Consider the following 21,827-nt stretch of genomic DNA (forward strand, 5'->3'; position numbering starts at 1 on the left):
AATGGCTTTTAATATTTTTAAGAAGAAATTATTTAATTATTTAATTGAACATTGTTATTATTCTGTCGATGAATTCATAAACAAATGTAAATTGTAATGTTAGATATTTGTCAATTGTAGGTACTACTTATTCATTAATTTTATAAAATCGAATTGGAGAATTATTATTGTATATAAATTGCATGAATTGCATGAAATTAAAATTAAAATCGTAGTCTATAAGTTTCGGTTTATTCTTGTACATAGTCAATTTAGTTAGTATAAGTACAAACAATATTTGTACGCCAGTCATGGCAAAACAAGGATCGTACAAAAACAAAATGTAACACCTATATATACGCTTGTTTGAAGCAAATAAACATTCATTCATTCATTCATTCATTCATACAAACAGGCAGACGCGGCGGGGGACTTTGTTTTATAAGGTGTAGTGATAATGCTTTGGGTACGGACTGGTACGGACGGACCTTGGACGGACCCTAAAAACAATGGGCTATTAAAAAAAACACGTCAATACCTCAAAATAATATCATCGACTTTATCGTATAGTTCCAACGTCAAGCATCGTAGATCATGCGTACATCACTAAAATTTTAACCGTCGTTCAGATTCAAAAGTTCGGTTGCTTTGTTTCGGTTGCAAAATGTAATTTTATATAAATTTATCAAAATTCTGCACAATTATGTCGGGTAAACTGCAGGACTATCAAGTTTTAGACGTTCTGTGCGGCGGCACGTTCTACAAAGTACGGCACAAGGTCACCAACGACATATTCGCATGGAAGGCGTACGATTGCACTGCGTACTCGAACGAGCAGCTACGGGGCGTCGCGCTCGACGCGGATGCGATAAACAAAGCCTGCGGCGGCGCTGCGGCCCTGCTGCGCGTGCACGACACGGTGCTGCACGCGCCCTCGCGCACGCTTTACTTCGTGTTGGAGCACGGCGCCTGGCGCAGCCTCGCCGAGCTCATCGACAGCTGCGACTCCGCCGACAAGTGCGCCTCGGAGGCCTTCGTGTGGCACCTGCTGCTGGAGCTGGCGCGCGCGTGCCGTGCGCTCCAGAACGTTAAACTCTCCGTCCTACGTGTCTGCCTCTCGCCAGCTACAGTTGTTGTCGAAGAGGGCGGCGCAGTGCGTTTGCATTGTTGTGAGCCAGCGGCGACGCCCGGGGCGCCTACCACTCCCGTGTTGCGGCAACTCGGCGACCTGCTGAGTGCTTTGTGCGCCGCGCCCCGCGCCGACAAGCACTCGCAATACAGCGACGATCTCCTCCATATTATCGGTTTCCTCACGGACGAACGGAATTCGAATCTTCATCCAGATGTCATACTCTACCACCCCACGGTGCTTGCCAACATCGAAACGTTTTCTCGCCCCAAACATTTGAGTGAAATACTTGTCTCGGTTGATTACTCACATTCCACTTCAGTGAACAAGTGTGACTCTGAAAAGGCTGTAGAGTTGAGCAGGGCCGTGCAACCCGCGCCGCGGTCGTCCAAAACTCAGGAGAGCCCTATCTACTGCAATATTACACCTAAAAAATATTGTAACAAAGAAATTTTTGAGTCTAACTCGCCTCAAGGCCAGTTGTCTCCTACTATAGCTGCCTTGGCTCTTGAGCTGCCAGGATTCGTTCCTCGCAGCCGAAAAGCGATAACTGGAGCCCTGGACACGTACACTGCGGCCCAGCAAGTGACAGAAAACACTCTGAGCCAGCAATGGATGTCTCGCCTCATTGCACTGAGACAAAGGGAACACAGTCTCAATCAGAGGGAAAGAGACCTCATTGCGAAGGAGATTTTAAATAGTCCTGCTGCTAAGATCATTCCTCTGAATGATTCTGAGGTGCCAGACATTAGTGAGAGTAATGGGATCACCCTGCCTCCCATGGTAACACAAGCAGAGGACAGGCAGTGGGTGTCGCGCCGCCACCGGCGAACTAGCTCGGCGCGCCTCAAGAATCGGCGAAAAACTTTCGCATACGAGGATTTGGACAGTTCCCTGTCCGCTGACAACGGAGACGGCAGCATGGTCATCACGGCCACCAAGTTCACCAAGGACAACATGCCGCGGAACTTGTTTCCTGAACCAGCTAAGAAAGTGCACTTTACCCCAGTCAATCCTTTTGCAGAGAGTGATGAAAGTGTGACCCTGACATTCTATGAGTTAGAAAATGTTGACAAGGAAGGCTACCAACTGCCAAGACAGCAGGAGCAAGTGGTCAAGGACATTTCCAAGTTCAAATACTTAGATTTAGAGAAGATGACCTCTGAGAAAAGGGCAGCTATGCCCTGGAGCCACTCTTCACCTTCTAAGCAGGCCAAGATGTCACAGACCATATTCTCGGACATCACCAACACTAAAGGAAATTTAAGAAAAACCCCATCAAAGTCGAGCATCACTTCAAAAGGGTCAAGTATCTCAAGATTCTCAATAGCCTCATGCAAAAGCCAGTGGAGTATGGACTCTAGTAGCAAGGCAAGTGATGGTAGCATTGCTGACAGGACCAGGGCCAGTATCCGGCAGTCCTTAGCACAGACCCCCATAGCCCCTGATGCTAAAAAGAAAAGCAGAAAATCTCTGCTGCCCTTCAAAACACCATTTAAATTCATCAACTCAACTAAAATTTAGACTAAAAATTGTCCCTATGGACCTAGGTTTAAGAACTTCAAGATGTTTGCAATATTAGTGCCCAGATTTTAAGTGATAATTTTATTTTAGTAGTGTGCTAGATTTATAGTTTTGATATATGTTAATATTTTGAATCAGTGATTCCTTAAACTTTTTATATTTGGTTGTGGTGTTTTAAAATGAAGTGTATTAACCAGAGTATTGCTCTGCTAATGTTGTCTGTAAGTTTATAAGTTACCTCTCCTAGTGCTAATAGTAAGTGCTGCTTCATATTTCTCCAGTTGAAAATTGGATCCAGGTTTGTATTTTTTTATTTTATATTATTTTAATTGTATTATAATTGAGAAACGGACATCAACCCACCAGAAACTTAGAATAGTGAAATTATATAAATGAAATATATAATTATTGTACATTATGTTTACTAAATGCAACTATGCAGCTAATTATGTTGTGATTTCTTTGCTTTTTACATTTGGTGTAAATTTCTTTATAGCAAGTTGTGTAATATCTAGAAATAAAGTGCATCTGAGGAACATGATCAATGAGTGCGATATGGGATCACCCAATGGATTTGGGATGGCCCAATGATAATATTGATGTATTATACAAAATTTGAACTTGTTTTGAATATTTACATAAGTGATAATAAGGATACTCATCAAACATGTTTAGTCTTAATGTCTTCCACTTGTAATAAAATCAACATGAAATCTAAAAGTTTATAAAATCTATTTTTATACAGATTAACAGATGCCATATTTTAAATCTAAAATTAATTAGATCATTATTGTAAGTAACTAGGATAAGAGATTAATAAATAGATAATTTTAAGCAGTTCATATTTTTATTGATCCTTTCTTACACAGTTAGTATCACGGGTCAGTAGTGGTGAATGTGGTGCGGAGGTTAGCTGCCCTTCTTCTTCTTGAGTGCCTTGTCGGCTCCTTCTACGAACTTCTTGGGTAGGCCATACTTCTCTATTAGCAGTCTGGCCACATAGTATTGCTGAAAGAATAATATAATTTCAGTATTTTTAGTGGTGTGAAAAGAAAAAAGTTTTTAAAGAATTACAGTTTACAGGTGGCCTAAAATTACTTTACTTTTTTTTACTTATAAATCCAGTATTCTATGATACAGCTAGTAGGTATGGTATGGCAATATGTGTACTTAATTTAATTTGGGATGCTTTAGTTGTTTGATTTGCTGTGATTTGGAGTTGGAGAAGCCACTGCTATAAAGCAGTGTAAGTTGAGTGCTATGAAGTGCTGTTTTTAAACTAGAGGTTGCCATTAATCTTTTCTATTAAAGCTTCCTCACACTGAAGACAGGTTTGAGTCTGTCACTTCGCTCACAGTCTATTGTAGTGTTAGGAAGACTTTGATATTCTGTAGCCAGCAGTGGGATAGGGATAGTGTAGATTTGCCTGATCGCCCTGGAAACTCAGCTTGTCGTACTTGGAGCCGGGCGAGCGCGTGATGCCGCAGGAGGCCGCCACTGGCAGGCTCGTACTAACTCTTGCAGGGTGTCACCTGCACTGGTAGTATACCTGATCGCCTTGCAGTAAGGCCGCCACGCCGCGCTGGCAGCGATTAGCCCTGGCAGCGATTAGCCCTGGCAGGGTGAAGCCGAAGGCCTCCAGGTTGGCACTAGTGTCACCTGCACTGGTAGTATACCTGATCGCCCTGCAGCATGAGCTGGTCGTACTTGGAGTCGGGCGAGCGCGTGACGCCGCAGGAGGCCGCCACGCCTCGCTGGCAGGCTCGGGCTAACTCTGGCAGGGTGAAGCCGAAGGCCTCCCGGTTGGCACTAGTGTCACCTGCACGGGTAGTATACCTGATCGCCCTGCAGCATGAGCTGGTCGTACTTGGAGCCAGGCGAGCGCGTGACGCCGCAGGAGGCCGCCACGCCTCGCTGGCAGGCTCGGGTTAACTCTGGCAGGGTGAAGCCGAAGGCCTCCCGGTTGGCACTAGTGTCACCTGCACGGGTAGTATACCTGATCGCCCTGCAGCATGAGCTGGTCGTACTTGGAGCCAGGCGAGCGCGTGACGCCGCAGGAGGCCGCCACGCCTCGCTGGCAGGCTCGGGCTAACTCTGGCAGGGTGAAGCCGAAGGCCTACAGGTTGACACTAGTGTCACCTGCACTGGTAGTATACCTGATCGCCCTGCAGCATGAGCTGGTCGTACTTGGAGTCGGGCGAGCGCGTGACGCCGCAGGAGGCCGCCACGCCTCGCTGGCAGGCTCGGGCTAACTCTGGCAGGGTGAAGCCGAAGGCCTCCAGGTTGACACTAGTGTCACCTGCACTGGTAGTATACCTGATCGCCCTGCAGCATGAGCTGGTCGTACTTGGAGTCGGGCGAGCGCGTGACGCCGCAGGAGGCCGCCACGCCTCGCTGGCAGGCTCGGGCTAACTCTGGCAGGCTCGGGCTAACTCTGGCAGGGTGAAGCCGAAGGCCTCCCGGTTGGCACTAGTGTCACCTGCACGGGTAGTATACCTGATCGCCCTGCAGCATGAGCTGGTCGTACTTGGAGCCAGGCGAGCGCGTGACGCCGCAGGAGGCCGCCACGCCTCGCTGGCAGGCTCGGGCTAACTCTGGCAGGGTGAAACCGAAGGCCTACAGGTTGACACTAGTGTCACCTGCACGGGTAGTATACCTGATCGCCCTGCAGCATGAGCTGGTCGTACTTGGAGCCAGGCGAGCGCGTGACGCCGCAGGAGGCCGCCACGCCTCGCTGGCAGGCTCGGGCTAACTCTGGCAGGATGAAGCCGAAGGCCTACAGGTTGACACTAGTGTCACCTGCACTGGTAGTATACCTGATCGCCCTGCAGCATGAGCTGGTCGTATTTGGAGCCGGGCGAGCGCGTGACGCCGCAGGAGGCCGCCACGCCTCGCTGGCAGGCTCGGGCTAACTCTGGCAGGGTGAAGCCGAAGGCCTCCAGGTTTGATACTAGCGTCACCTGCAAATACAATGGTCATGCTAAGTTAATAGTAGTATTGGTAGATTTGGTAGTATAAAGGAAGCTTTTGGACCGTTTTCGGATTTTTGTTCGGTGATAAGGGTCAATTTCGAATGGCAAAAAAAGCTACCTGGTTGGTACGTACTGTCAGCAATCACGCATACAGTATTATTTGGCTTTTAGATCTTGACAGACAGCGTACAATGTCCAGTCAATTCTAAAAATATGGGTGCATACTTACTCTAAGATATATCCCATATCAGGTCTTAATGCGCCGACATAAGAGCTACAGGACATCTTTTAGAGTAAGATTAAGATGTAAAAGAGTAAGATGCACCCATATTTCACTGAACGAGGTGGCAGGTATGTACCTTCTTGTTCCCGCTGCGGTTGACGACCTGCATCCGTATGGGGTCCAACTTGGCCTTGGTGAGTCTGGACGTGCCGTCCGCGAACTTCATCTCCGTGCACGGCGTGAGCTTGGCCTGCACGCCCGCCATTAGTGCGTCCCATTTTATGATCTCCTGGTATCAACACAATTTATGTATTTAGATATTTTTTTATGGGAATTCGTAGTCAGTGTTCCAGAATAGATTGAGACTAGAGATGCAACGGATAGTTGTTTGGCCGGATACCGGATATTCGGCCTGACCATCGGCCGAATAACCGGTATCCGGCCGCCGAATATTCGGCCTGCGGAACGCGGAACTATACCTACATTTCGGTTTTTCAGGTGCGCATTCTGCAGGTTTGACCTGTTTCCTAGTGAACGTTCGCGTGGACTCCTTTCTAGGTTCGAAATGAGCGCGCGTGCAAGTCAGTGGAATTACTAATTGTTTTAAAATAATAAACAAGTACGATTATCGTGTCTGTTTCTTAAATGCAATTTGTTTATTCCGAAATCAAGCAATGTTACTATCCGGTATCCGGCCGGTAGGTCACTATCCGGTATCCAGCCGGATAGTAACCGAATATCCGGTGCATCTCTAATTGAGACCGGACATTTCTTGCTGGCTCTGTAGACCGGCGTAAATAATATTAGATCCTGTTCCAACTACAAATACAGTTTCCTCCGGAGCAATAACTCGCAAATTTAGCTAAGGATTGTATCAAGAAACTTCGTGAACGTCAGCTGTCGCTCCGTAGTTTAGATTCAGGAATGGTACTCTAAGATTATGTGTTCCTCCTTAACATTAAATTGTTGTTATGATTATGGTTAGGAAAATAATATGTTAACATGAGGGTCAAAGTTAAATAATGGATCCAGTTTTCTCTAAGTAGGAGCACTCCCGTTCTCCAGACTAATTGTTATTCTTAAAAGGTTCAAAGTGACCTCAATTTTTTGTGGACTTTGTAGGTATATTTGCCTTAATCATTACACCTTATAAATCTTATAATACAAAGTCGCCCGCCGTCTCTGTCTGTATGTTCTCTCTGAGTGAATGTTTATGAAGGTTTAGGTGTATAATTTGTTACCCGTGCGAAGCGGGCGCGGGTCGCTAGTTAGATACTATAACAGAACCCACCTGTTCTTGCGCCTGCAGAACCCTGGCGAGCGTGGCATCCAGTACGACGGCACCTTTCTGCGCGGGCGCTGTCAGCCCTCGTGCCTTCACGTACTCTGTCAGCGAAGTGCGCAGCTCGGCGGCCGAGAGGAGGGAGCCCTTTCTGAAACAAGGTTTAACGGACATTTCATTTGGGATTTTAAATGTGGTTGGCAACTGTCAACGGTTTGCTTGTAGATGGCACTTTTTGGCATTTTTCGAACGAGCGAGCGAAGCGAAGCGAAGTTCTTACATTCGACTTGGATCACGCGGCTGGCTAGCGGCACGTTCCGGCATTTCGATGTTTTTAAGCTGAACTGTCAGAAGATAGTTTGATACTCAAGAACTTAAGTAAATTTGTTCTAATTTAAATTAAATTGGGTATACGTGTAGTTGAGGGCATTATATTTTAGTCATTAAATTTTGAGCAGGCTCGAACAAGAGGTTATTGAACTAGAAGAGCTTAAAATGCTAAAAAGCCATTTGTGAGGGCTCTAGCTATTCTGGTCACTTTTATTCAAAGAAAGTATGGTCGAGTTAGGTATCAAATGAAAGTGCTCGGTTTGTTACACATTTATAATATTGTCTTTTTAATTTTAGATTTTTAAAATTAAAAAAAAAGAAAAATGATGACCATTTTGGAATTCAAGATGGCGGCCATGCACTATGTCGTAAAAATCGTCATGGATGTCGTTTTTTTGGTTTTGGGTGGCGCAGATTTCGTAAATGATGACCATTTTGGAATCCAAGATGGCGGCCATGAACTATGTCGTAAAAGTCATCATGGGTGTCGTTTTATAGGTTTTGGGGGGCGCAGATTTCGAAAACGGTGACCATTTTGGAATCCAAGATGGCGGCCATGCACTATGTCATAAAAATCGTCATGGATGTCGTTTCTTGGGTTTTGGGGGGCGCAGATTTCGAAAATGATGACCATTTTGGAATCCAACATGGCGGCCATGCACTTTGTCATAAAAGTCGTCATGGGTGTCGTTTTATAGGTTTTGGGGGGCGCAGATTTCGAAAATGATGACCATTTTGGAATCCAAGATGGCGGCCATGCACTATGTCGTAAAAACGTCACGGATGTCGTTTTTTTTTGTTTTGGGGGGCGCAGATTTCGTAAATGATGACCATTTTGGTATCCAACATGGCGGCCATGCACTTTGTCATAAAAGTCGTCATGGGTGTCGTTTATAGGTTTTGGGGGGCGCAGATTTCGAAAATGATGACCATTTTGGAATCTAATTCGTTCCTAAAAACTTCAATATCGCGCATATAAATGCCCAAAGTATTCCCGCCCATTTTAATGATTTTTATTTTTATTACATACATGGAAAACCAACAGCTAAAAACATTTCCAAAAACTAAAATAGATTCACAGAGCCAATTACAGGTTCTCACTTATAAAAATTAAGTAGGTAAATAAAGAAGAAATATAATCACAAATCAGTTACACACACAAGTTAAGCAACAGCACAAGCCAAGGTTTCTGTGTACAACTAGCTGCAAGACTGCATAGGCACATTAGGAATGGAAAACATTCATAAAGTGGCCATGCACTTCCACCGCCGACTGCACAAAACTTCAAGAAAAAACCGAAATACAGAAAATACAAATATACAGGGCGTCCCACGGCGATGCCACATGGAGGGAAAGTACCTTAAATATCATAGATAGCATATTTTGCTGAAAGAAGACTTCACTTTATTTTTAAAACTTAGTAAAGTTGCATTCATACTTTTTTTTTTTTTTTTTTTTAAATGTATGGAAAAAAATTATCGCGTCATTGGAGGAAAAGTACCTTAATTATTGTAAATGAACATCTTACTGAAAGAAGACATTATTTCGATTCTTAAAAAATTATCGCGTCATTGGAGGAAAAGTACCTTAATTATTGTAAATGAACATCTTACTGAAAGAAGACATTATTTCGATTTAAAAAAACAAGTTGAATTGCATTTTACATAATTTCATGGTTAAACCGGGAATCGAACCCAGTACACGAGAAAAAAAAATACCTTGTACCAAAAAAATAATTCTCACATTGAAGCCTTTCGATCGGTATGACAAAGCTACAAGGTATTTTTTTTCTCGTGTAGCGGGTTCGATTCCCGGTTTAACCATGAAATTATTTAAAATGAAATTCAACTTGTTTTTTTAAATCGAAATAATGTCTTCTTTCAGTAAGATGTTCATTTACAATAATTAAGGTACTTTTCCTCCAATGACGCGATAATTTTTTTCCATACATTTAAAAAAAAAAAATTAAAAAAGTATGAATGCAATTTAACTAAGTTTTAAAAATAAAATGAAGTCTTCTTTCAGCAAAATATGCTATCTATGATATTTAAGGTACTTTCCCTCCATGTGGCATCGCCGTGGGACGCCCTGTATATATATATACAAGTGCACCCATGTAGTACTCGTATAACTTCAGTAAGCCAAGCCCGAACCCGCGCTAGAAGTATCACCCATAAAAAATGCAATTAATTTATTTCTTATTACCGATATGCTATCACTAAATACATCGAAGTCTAAATTCAGTAAAACTTTATTTAATGATGATTTTTTATTAACCTTTGATTTAAGTCGTATTGACGCCATTTTGATCTCCGAGACTTGGCTCAAGCCTTGCCTCCCTTCTACCTCTTATTCGTTGCCCGGTTTTTGTTTAATCCGTAATGATCGCTCTGGCAGGGGAGGTGGGGGTGTTGCCATTTATCTCCGTTCTCATATCGCGTACTCCATTTTAAGCATGTCTGCTCAATCCCCTTCTTCTGATACCGCAGAGTATTTATTTCTAGAGTTGAGCCTATCTCACTCTAAAGTCCTTTTAGGTGTCTTTTATTCTCCCTCCCTTCAAGTCAATTACTTTGCATCTTTCGAAAAGCTTCTCGAGGATTTAATGCCATCATATACCCATCATATTATTATGGGGGATTTTAACACATGTCTTCTAAAAAATGACTCTCGCTCCAAGTCACTTAAATCCCTTGCTGAAGCTTGCAATATGTTCATTCTGCCTTCTGGTCCCACACACTTTTTTCCTAACTGTTCTCCGTCGCTTCTCGACCTTACTTTTGTCTCTTCTCTGGAACACGTTGCGAGGTATAACCAATACTCTGCGGACGCCTTTTCATATCACCATCTGCTTTTTTTGTCTTATAAAATCCGTCCTCCAAAGGCAAAACCTAAAATACTCTTTCAGCGCAATTTTAGTCGGATGTGTGTTGAAAAGCTTCGTGAGGATGCCTCGAAGTTCGATTGGAGTGGGGTGTTGCAGGCTGTTTCAGTGGATGAGAAGGTATCGCTCTTTAACTCTGCTCTAACTCATCTCTACGATGTTCACGCCCCTATACGCCCGGTAAAAATTAAGCATCTCCCCGCTCCCTGGCTTACTGAGGACATTAAGTCTCTAATAGCAAAAAAGAACTTGGCTAAATCTAAATTCAAGGGACACCCTTCAGACAAAAATAAGGCTAAGTACCATGCTTTACGGAATCGTTGCAGTACAATATGCCGAGATGCTCAGAGGCGACACATTCACAATTCCATAGAAAATGGGAACCCTGCCAAAGTTTGGAAGTTTCTAAAGTCACTTGGAGTTGGGAAGCAACCTCTTAACTCAATCAGTGATACCATTGACCTCGATCAACTCAACTTGTACTTTTCTTCTTCTGCCACTTTTTCTGGGTCAGTTAAGTTGGACACCCTTAACTTTCTCTCAAATATCCCAACTCCAGACTATCCCCCATTCTCTCTTGATCAATTTACTGTCAGTGACGTTAAGAAGAACGTAATAGCAATCTCGTCTAATGCCGTTGGAGTCGATAACCTCAGCCGTAACATGATCCTTCCTCTCATTGACCTCATAGCTCCTATTATCACCTGTATCCTTAATAGCTCCATTTCTTCTAATGTGTTCCCGTCGCTCTGGAAAGATGCCGACGTTATCCCTTTGCCTAAAAAGTCCAGTCCCACCTCCTAATCTGACTACCGTCCTATTTCTATTCTTCCTTTCCTCTCTAAAGTTCTAGAGCGTCTGGTCCATCAGCAGCTTACTTCTTTTTTGAACAGACACGCTCTCATGAACCCATACCAATCAGGTTTCCGTACAGGCCACAGCACAACTACCGCTCTTGTAAAAATTACTGACGATATCCGGGCTGGTATGGATAATCGTAAGATCACGGTATTATCGCTTCTGGATTTCAGTAATGCTTTCAACACGGTTGACTTCGACATCTTGTTAGGCATATTGCGTTCACTTAATGTATCTCCTGCAGTAGTTGACTGGTTTCACAGTTACTTAGCGGGGCGTCGGCAGCGTATAAAGGTGGATTCCTCTCGATCTTCGTGGTGCAACACGCTTGCTGGTGTCCCACAGGGCGGCGTGTTGTCTCCTCTTCTTTTTTCTATCTTTATAAATTCTATCACTTCCAACATTTTGTCTTCCTACCACCTTTACGCCGATGACCTTCAAATATACTCTCAGGGCTCTGTTACCGATCTATCACAGACTATCTGCGCCATGAACACCGACTTAGAGAGCATTTTAGATTGGAGCAAACGTTACGGTCTCAAGGTAAACCCTACTAAAACTCAGGCTATGGTAATAGGTAGCTCAAAGCTTACTGCTCGGATTGATTTTGATTCTCTACCTGCCATTGTGTTTGACGGCATTAAGATTCCCTACTCTCTTCAGGTAAAGAACCTCGGTGTCATTATGGACCAGTGTCTCTCTTGGGCGCCTCAGGTGCGTGAGGTTAGCAGGAAGATGTTTGCCGCAAGTGCATCACTCCGTAGACTTCGAAATTTCTTGCCTTACTCCACTAAGATTGCGCTAGCTCAAACCCTCTTACTGCCCATATTAGACTATGCTGACATTTGCTATCTGGACCTTACGGAGGACCAGCTGAATAAGCTTGAGCGCCTCCAGAATCTCTGCATAAGGTTTATATTTGGCCTGCGCAAATATGACCATGTGTCACAATTCCGTTCTCAGCTCAAGTGGCTTCCTATTCGACTTCGCCGTGACTCTCATGTCCTCGCCCTTCTCTATGGCATTCTCTTTAACCCCGCTACACCACCTTATCTCAAAGAGCGTTTCAAGTATCTCTCTTCTATCCGATGTTCTCGGACTCATATTCTTGCTCCTCCTTCATCTACTTCAAAATTTTATAACTCCTCGTTTACCTTCCGGGCTGTTCGGTTGTGGAATGCTTTGCCAGTAGAATTAAGATTAGCTAAATCTCTCCCCATTTTCAAAAATCAGCTGAAAGTATACTTTTTATCTCTGCCTTAAGTTGCCATTTTATATATTGTATAAGTATATGTAAGTATAAAATATATATTATGTATATTGTATATTTATTTGTGTATTCGGTTTTGTTGTAATAGTTGTATAAGTAGTATGTAATATGTGTGTTTGTGTTTAATAGTCTCCATATTTCACTCCGTGCACTACCTGTTGACTTTTGTTTGAGTTACACATTTCCTGCTACCCAAAGGTTGTCTGGAAGAGATCGCTTTTTAGCGATAAGACCGCCTGTTGTTACCGGGTTCTATTGTAACACTAAAATTTCTTTGTAATTTTACATGTATGTAAGATGTATGGTTATTGGTGCAATAAAGAATATTTACTTACTTACTTACTTACTTACTTACTTACTAATATGGCGGCCATGCACTATGTCGTAAAAGTCGTCATGGGTGTCGTTTTTTAGGTTTTGGGGGGCGCAGATTTCGAAAATGATGATTATTTTGAAATCCAACATGGCGGCCATGCACTATGTCATAAAAATCGTCATGGATGTCGTTATATAGGTTTCAGGGGGCCCCGATTTCGAAAATGATGACCATTTTGGAATCCAAAATGGCGGCCATGCACTATGTCATAAAAGTCGTCATGGGTGTCGTTTTATAGGTTTTAGGGGGCACAGATTTCGAAGATGACCATTTCGGATTCCAAAATGGCGGCCATGCACTATGTCATAAATGTCGTCATGGATGTCGTTTTATAGGTTTTGGGGGGCGCAGATTTCGGAAATGATGACCATTTTGGAATCCAACATGGCGGCCATGCACTATGTCATAAAAGTCGTCATGGATATCGTTTTATAGGTTTTAGGGGGCCCCGATATCGAAAATGATGACCTTTTTGAATTCCAAAATGGTTGCCATGCAGTATGTCATAAAAGTTTACAAAGTCATTTCAAGTAATCGTGGAATCAGGAATCAATTACGAAATGCCCATCTCGGACTAAGTAGCACTGCATTCAATTGATCTTTTTGGCGAACCGCGAGTTCACAGTTCGGGGCGAACTACTAGTCTATAAGATTTGGCTTAAAGGGCTGGCATCTAGGGTATTAAAAAAACAAAAATTTTACACAATTCTCGGGATTGACAGGGCAAGCTATGATGGCGCCATCTGCTAAAAAACTTCGACCGGTAAACCCCATTGTAGCGCCACCAGGGCCCGATTTTATAATGGAACCAGTTTAAATTTTAAGCGAGCAATATTGGTTACAAAGCCGCTTATCATTCAAAGGAGGGTCCACACAGAACGAGCCGTCTCGCGAGGAAATTGCCGATTCTAACGAGCTGCAACTTAATGATATTGTTATTTGTAATAATTTTAATATATACATAGTTTCAATAGCCGGCTGTAGAGCTGTAGTGTCTCGCATGCGAGATATATAGACTATTATCAGTTTTTTTTTAATAGTATTAATTTGAAAGATACGTGTAAATATACGTGTAGTCAGTCTTACGCGCGAGATACTGCAGTGGCGCACTCGCGCATTATAACTAGAGATGCCACGAATATTCGGCAACTATTCATTATTCGGCTTATTCGGCCACTTTGCCGAATATTCGGTATTCGGCCGAGAGGGGGGCCGAATATTCGGTATTCGGCCAAATTCACTATTCGGAGCATCTCTAATTATAACTACTGTCATAATATGTAAGTATACTAACTTGAGCGACAATAAGTCGGAAACTGCGGCAGTGACAGAGAACATCTCCCGCACCTGCGGCGGCGAGTACTCCACGCCATCGTCGTCGTCCGCCTCGGCGGCGGCGGGCGGGGCTGGCGCGGGCGGGGCGTGGCTGCGCACGCGCGGGTGCAGCGCGTTCAGCGCGGTCACGGCGTCCACGCCCTTCTCCAGCTCGCGGACTTGGAGGTAGCCCTCCTGAAATGTGATAAACGTTACTAACACTTTGTTATCAATAGTTGGCACACATATATAATTCATATAGTCATCTTTCGATGACTGTTTGACAAAAAAAAACAATGAAGTAGATAAAATACTCCCAACGAATCAAAGTTTTGATATTTGAAAAAAAGTAAATTATCATATTTTTTGTTCAATTACTACCAAATATTAGCAAAAGGAGATGTGTGTTTCAAATATAAAATAAAATTACCTTTTGCATAGCTTCTAAGAACTTCCCCACTTTTTTATAGGAGGACTTTTTGACGTCCATCGTTCGATCCGGGGGACAGAGGGGTAACAAATAATTCCTGAAACATTATTAATGAAATAATGAATTATACAATACAATCATAAATTAACACTACAACCGGCGATTTAGAAGTGGTTTGCTTTACCGCTGTAATTTGTCACCATAGTAGTGGTAGTCACCGTATATTTTGAGTATTTCTGTATATCTGTGCATGTTTACTTAATTCTTGTTTGACAGACTAAAATGCAACAAGTACTTGTACAGTCAACAACAGAGCTATGAATACAGGCAAAGTGTCAAAAATATGTATACACGACCTTAATGTACAGGCAATAAAGTACTGTATACATATTTTTGACACTTTGCCTGTATTCATAGCCCAGTTGTTGACAGTACCATTCGATTGAGGTGTTTTTAGTTGTAGCAGTGATAATTGTATGGGGTAATATTAAATTTGTTATTAAATTGCTAGTGAAGTCTAACTATAGTCTTGTTTTTTAATTCCCTTACCTATAGAGCAGACTGGAGAGTAATGGCAGTTCCACACTCTTCGCGTGTAACTTGAGGAAGCCCAGCATCGCCCACTCCAGCAATCCGTCCATGTCCTTAGGAATCCCGTCGTCTCCTCCCTCCATGGGTTCTGCTGATGACATTAGGAAAATGTGTGTATTTTAATGTATAAAGAGAAATAAGTGTCAAGTGGCTGAGGCTGGATGAGGATTAGTGACTTTAGCTTTGGGGCTATTCATAAATTACGTCATTTCATATTCGGGGGAAGGGGGTCTGGCCATCGGATGATGGTAGCATGATGTAGGAGGAGGAGGAAACGGGGTCATTCGAAGCATGATTTTTGGATGACTTTAAGAGGGAGGGGAAGGGGGGGCAAAAATCGATGACGTAATTTATGGGCAGCTACTTTTGAAGTTTTTTATAAATGGTGTAGGTATATATAAATATAGGTTTTATGCGTTAGTTTTATTAATACAGAGAGAGTTTTTTGGTGTGATAAATTTTATCACATGAAGATAGGAAACGGGCGAAACGATGTATGACATTTTTTGTCCTACATCTGTTCTTTTTTTAGTCTTTTAAAATTCTATGGAAATAAGGGAAGCTTCTATAGTTTATAGGGAGGTGTCGGTGTCACTTACACGTAATCTGTGTTACATATAATTTTATTATTATGGCATACGTATATGCAATCTATGAAAGATTAGGGCGCCTCGATCGTATTGTAATAGTTTGTTCGTACGATGTTTTTACATTTTTGATTAATTTATCACGTCCGTAACAAAATTAAACATTTCGTTTACGTCAGGGTATGATTCGCGTCGTCACGTACGAACGTACGTGTCGGACGGATGCGAGTTTAATATGCGGGCGGGCGCGACAACGCGAGTCACACTAGACTCACTAGAGGGCGGGTAGGCGAGCGAGGCGGTGGATGTAAGGGCCCCCCCACATCTGGCGTCTTTCGACCGTCGGCGTCTACAATTCTATGGCCGACGTCGACGCAACGTCGACGCAGCGTCGACGCAACTGCGCAGCGACGTCATTTTTCATAACGCTGGACCGACGCCGACAGACGCCGACGCTCGAAAGACGCCAGATGTGGGGGGGGCCATTACCAGTTTCCGGCGCCCCCGTGTGTAGCGCCGGCGCGGGGGCGGGGGCCGGCGCGGGGGCCGGCGCGGGGGCGGCGGCCGGCGCGGGGGCCGGCGCGGGGGCCGGCGCGGGGGCCGGCGCGGGGGCGGCGGCCGGCGCGGGGGCCGGCGCGGGGGCGGGGGCCGGCGCGGGGGCCGGCGCGGGGGCGGGGGCCGGCGCGGGGGCCGGCGCGGGGGCGGGGGCCGGCGCGGGGGCCGGCGCGGGGGCGGCGGCCGGCGCGGGGGCCGGCGCGGGGGCCGGCGCGGGGGCGGCGGCCGGCGCGGGGGCCGGCGCGGGGGCGGGGGCCGGCGCGGGGGCCGGCGCGGGGGCGGGGGCCGGCGCGGGGGCCGGCGCGGGGGCGGGGGCCGGCGCGGGGGCCGGCGCGGGGGCGGCGGCCGGCGCGGGGGCCGGCGCGGGGGCCGGCGCGGGGGCCGGCGCGGGGGCGGCGGCCGGCGCGGGGGCCGGCGCGGGGGCGGGGGCCGGCGCGGGGGCCGGCGCGGGGGCGGGGGCCGGCGCGGGGGCCGGCGCGGGGGCGGGGGCCGGCGCGGGGGCCGGCGCGGGGGCGGGGGCCGGCGCGGGGGCCGGCGCGGGGGCGGCCCCGCGCCCGAGCGCCGGCCACTCCTCCCGCTTGATGTGCACCTGCAACACCATTCACTATAGTTAGGTTTTTTTAGCATTAAATACGGGGTGGAAAGATAAGTCGGGCCCCGGAGGGAAGCTACGTTAAATCCTTCAGCTGGCTCGTTTTACTTAAAGGAGGCGTTCCTTTATTTTTAAAAAGAAACAGAACTGCATTCAAAGTATTTATCTTTTTTTCTTCAATTTGGCTTGTCTAAAAAAATCTTAAGTACTGAATATTAGATTTTATGGATATTTTGTACGACAGACGAGTGTGAGACCTAATGTTTGTTGGAGAAATGTTATCATTAACGTTAACTGTATCGACTAGTAGAATAAAATTGCGAGTTTTTATTTCTTGGAATTTTTAGTCGGTTCGAGTCCCAGACGAGGCAAACGAGTTTTAGAAAATCTTTGAATGCAGTTTTGTTTCTTTTTAAAAATAAAGGAATGTCTCCTTTAACTAAAATGAGCTAGCTTAAAGATTTAAGGTAGTTTCCCTCCAGGGCCCGACTTTTTTATTTTATTTATTTTTTATTTATTTAATAATCAAGTATACAGTACCACTTTACAGAGTAATCCAATGCGCGATATGTATTACATAAAGGAAGACAATTATCTTTCCACCCTGTATACTCGTAAGATAAACAACCTTGATGTATCTTTTGATTGAAAAACACATTTTAAAAATAAGTTACGGCAAATATATAACGATTATGAATCTTATCCGATCATTTATATTCTTCCGCTTTCGTAAGTAATATTTACTGATTTTTAAAAAACGTTTTTCAATTAAAATACATGTCGAGATCGCTTCCTTCTTTCAGTCTTTCTAATACTAAAAAACAAACAAACTGTAAACATCGATTTACTCTCAGGCGGCACACAGCCGATCGATTTAACCAACCGATCGACGCTCGGATGACCGATTAGTCAGCCGACTAGTCAGTCAGATTATTAATTTTGATATTCGTCACGATATTCATTATATTAAAGCTAAAAAATAAAAATCTTACATTATATTTCATACGAAAACAAGACAATCGATCGGACATAAAAAACCACCACGCCACGCCAAACCACACAGTTAATAATTTAAACAAAAAGTAGCCGAATACATCTCGCGTCATTTATGCACTATTTATGGTTAATATTTTGCCGTTTATTTCTTTTTGTCTAGTTTTTCTGTCACCTATATAAAATACCAACTAATCAGCCATTTTTGCCGACTCGCCCACTACAAATGAGACCGAATAAACGGCTTTTCCGACTAGTCGGTACATCCCTAATCAGCACTAAGCTTGTACCGACTAGTCGGGCAAATCAATTATCAGCAATGCATGCATGAAATCTATGCGTGGTTTCGAAAACGAGAACCCCGGCCCCAAAACTTAAACTCGCAGCTTAACGACTCACCCCCCCCAATGAACTATTTCCATATATTCATAGAAATAAACTACAACGTACCTGATGTAACCGGTCGGCGAGTCCGTCCCCGGCGGACGGAGGCGGAGCGGCGACCAGGGCGGGGTCGGCCCGCGGTCTCTCGAGCCGGCCGAACTTGAACTCGCGACTCAACGTGTCGCCCACCCAGTGGACCATTTCCACGCATACCCCGCTGAAAACCAAAATAAAAAGCCTGCTGATATTACTAAGGTTAGTCAAATATATTCTGTAGCTATTCTCGCCATGGCAGTAGCTGAACACGAGATGAATCTCTATAATTTCTAACTCGCTTATACATACATAGTACAGTAGTATATAAAAGATAATTTTTCAAAATGTGAATGACCAAATACATTCAATAAGCCGGTGTACTACTATTTGTCAACAACTATATAACTTCTGCAATACATAAAGTAGAAAACAAATGAGAGTGATTTATAAATACACCACATATATTACACCACCACAATATATTTTTATAATTTTTTTTATTATTAAATATATTTATTTATTTCGTCAAATGGTCCAAAATTTGTAACTAACTTGTCAGTTAGCCATATCGCTATTGGCATCCCACGAACCAGCAGATATAACAGGATGAAGACCAATTCTCACCCGACTTTCATCAGCATCTCCCCTGACGCAAGCACAGCACGTCCTACAGCTGCAGCAGCCACATTGTCAGTTGTCCGCAGTGCTACAGGGGTGCCACGCTCAAACATAGGGAAGCCGGTGCCTCCAGTCGGTATCACCACGCCCGGCAGGTACAATGGAGCACCTCCTTGGATCTGAAACATGAGTACCTCAAATAGTAACAAATAAATTAAGAAGGATTTTTGCTTAATGAAGATGATTAACCGCATCCACACAGAGTGAGCAAAGTATGTTAAATCAGTAGCATTCATGTCAATGTTTTTTATTCAATTTTTTCCCAGAATACGCATACTCTAGGCAACATACTAATTTTGAACAAAACAAAAAAAAAATACATACATTTAATGGTTAATACAGAAAGCTGACCCTAATAGTAAAAGAGGACAAATGCTTAGAAGGATGCAAATTTTTGTTTGAATGGAATCATCATATGGATTTGCCAGAGTTTGTTGGAATCTTACTTACTTATGCTAAACATAATCATTTATATATTTCTTGAAACAAAGCTTTCTTTTATAAAAATTAACAGAGGTTACAATATTATCAACATTGTCTAAACTCTTAAAATGTATGGAGCTGTAAATAAAATTCTCTTGTTTTCTTACAATATCTCTTGGAACTCTATGACCTTTACATCCAAATAAAAAAAAATCAGGTCACTGTTTATGCTCAATCTACTATGTTCACCAACATTCATTACACAGAAGTTAATAGTATAAAAGGGCAAGCAACGTTTCAATACCTTAGCCAGCACGGGGTCGTGCACGGTGAGCGCGGGCAGCAGGCGCGGCGCGCGCCACAGCGCCGCCACCGTCGGCACCAGCGCGCCCCGCGCCTCCAGCAGCAGCGCCGCCCCGCCCACCACGTACACGTCCACCACCTCCCCGCTGTGCGCCGTCACCTTCACGCAGCTACAACTGCTCTTCATGGGCACCAGCTCTTTCGCCACCTCTTCTGTCGCCGTGGGGAACTCATCTAGTATCCGCTGCACTAGGTGCTTCCTGAAAAATGCAGGTTATCACATGAAAAACGTCCGAAAACTCATGGACAACTTTACGCGCGAATAGGACTCCTTACTTTTCTGAATTCTTAAGGCTGTTGTTGGATTTGACCTTGAAAGGCTTGGCAAACATTGTGGTGTTTTGCTAATTTATACACTGCACTTTAATAATAGTTAGGTTCGGATTTTTATGGTGCCATGCTAATTAAAAATGGATTTTCAATGTTTTGTTTCAGGACAGGTGACGGCTCAATGACGGTGGCACTGACAGCGACATCGGTCACATCGGTGACATCTGTCTCGTTCAACGCAGCCAACATACAGAAAAAAAGATATTTGAGTATGCTTTTTACTCGCCTTTGAATGTTTGAATGTTGGATTTGATGAAAACTATAGTCTGTGAAGCCATTTTCGTCATTAGAAAAAAACGGCAAATTTAAAAAAAATTGGCGCTAAGGCTTATCGACCCATAGAAAAATTTCGACTGACAAAGTTGTTTGACAGACTATATGTATACCTAAAGCAGTGAATTTACTACGTGCTAGAGTGAGATAGCAATAGTAATAAATAGCAACCCGCCCCGGCTTCGCACGGGTAAACAAATTATATACCTAAACCTTCCTCAAGAATCACTCTATTGATAGATGAGAAAACTACTTGAAAATCCGTTTAGTTTTTGAGTTTATTGCGAACAAACATGTAAACACACAAACAGGCAGACGCGGCGGGGGACTTTGTTTTATGAGGTGTAGTGATACTTTCTCTGAGAATATATATATATATAGTTTAGATACGAGTATATAATAGTTGAAATCTTTTAAGCTGACCGTTTAGGACTATGAGCTCTCAAAGTCCTCCCTAAAAGCAAGCCATCTATGAAAATGTATCTACTCAAGACAAGACAAGACAAGACAAATTATTTATTTGTAAACATATTAGGTAACAGTGTTGGATAGGTACAAAAAGTATTTGAGAACGCTATGTTTCGCCTCATCTCATCTCACTGTTGTATTTTTTATGAATTATGATAGGAGGCAAACGAGCGAGCGAGCGATTACCGCTGTCCGTGGATATCCGCTACACCAGAGGGTTGTAAGTGCCTTGCCGTAATTTAAGAAGGGATGTTTTGTTTTTATGTCTAAAACAAAGCCTCTGAAATTACCTTTAATACTTAAGTGATTGTAAGTCAGTAAGCATCATAGTGAGAGCTGAAACATCGCTGAAACACCCAGATTAGCTATTCGAAGATATAGGGCACTCAACAGCGCTGTAGCCTACGGCTGACTCGCTAATGTATCTACCCCGCTATTCGCCGTTGACCTACCTTCCGTGCAAGCAGGTTATTGAGGTTATCAAGCGAAGCCCCATGCACGTGGAGTGCCACGCGTGGCAGGCGGTGCAAGGCGCGGTGCCTTACGTGGCCTATATTTAGAATCCCGGGGTGGGCTGCGTAGTTCAGGCCCTTACGGAAAGATTACGACATATCCACCTTTACTCGAATGATACTTTCTTTATCCAGTAGGCAACTCTTTGCTATTAGGAATGAAAAGGCGTTATTGCGTCTATTACGATTATCATAAAACAGTATCAGCGGCGAGCTTAGGGGGTGGCAAGCAGGGCAGAAGTCAGGGGCCCCGCTCTTGCAACATGCGAGGGCGTGGTTCGACTACCAGAGCATTTTTTTTAGTTGCGCTTTTGTTTGTGTTAAGTTGTAATTTGCTAAAAAGTCCCATCGAAACTGTGTAAGTCTGTGTCGAGTTCGAGTCTCACAGTTTGTCACCAGATATTCAATTCACGTTCAACCGTTACTTCTCAGAATCCCATCAAGCAATATTAGGTAGGTACAGAAAAATAA

General features: G+C 44.1%; 2 protein-coding genes across 2 annotated transcripts; one reads left to right on the forward strand and one right to left on the reverse strand.

Moving 5' to 3' along the window:
- The first annotated feature begins 546 nt into the window (after positions 1–546).
- LOC134670583 (uncharacterized) lies at positions 547–3,346 on the forward strand. The gene has a single exon (XM_063528384.1). It carries the CDS (start codon positions 683–685, stop codon positions 2,630–2,632), a length of 1,950 nt encoding a protein of 649 aa, XP_063384454.1. The 5' UTR covers positions 547–682; the 3' UTR covers positions 2,633–3,346.
- A 114-nt stretch (positions 3,347–3,460) lies between these two features.
- LOC134670877 (eukaryotic translation initiation factor 2D-like) lies at positions 3,461–20,242 on the reverse strand. Its single transcript, XM_063528692.1, has 12 exons — positions 20,050–20,242; positions 19,715–19,973; positions 18,934–19,106; positions 18,340–18,490; positions 16,239–16,893; positions 15,121–15,280; positions 14,572–14,668; positions 14,122–14,336; positions 7,119–7,260; positions 5,964–6,116; positions 5,449–5,592; positions 3,461–3,640 (listed from the first exon to the last, which is right to left on the reverse strand). The coding sequence occupies exons 1-12, from the start codon at positions 20,103–20,105 to the stop codon at positions 3,542–3,544; spliced, it is 2,304 nt and encodes a 767-aa protein (XP_063384762.1). The 5' UTR covers positions 20,106–20,242; the 3' UTR covers positions 3,461–3,541.
- Between the last annotated feature and the right edge of the window lie 1,585 nt (positions 20,243–21,827).

This window comes from Cydia fagiglandana, chromosome 14 (assembly GCF_963556715.1).
Source record: "Cydia fagiglandana chromosome 14, ilCydFagi1.1, whole genome shotgun sequence".
NCBI lineage: Eukaryota > Metazoa > Arthropoda > Insecta > Lepidoptera > Tortricidae > Cydia > Cydia fagiglandana.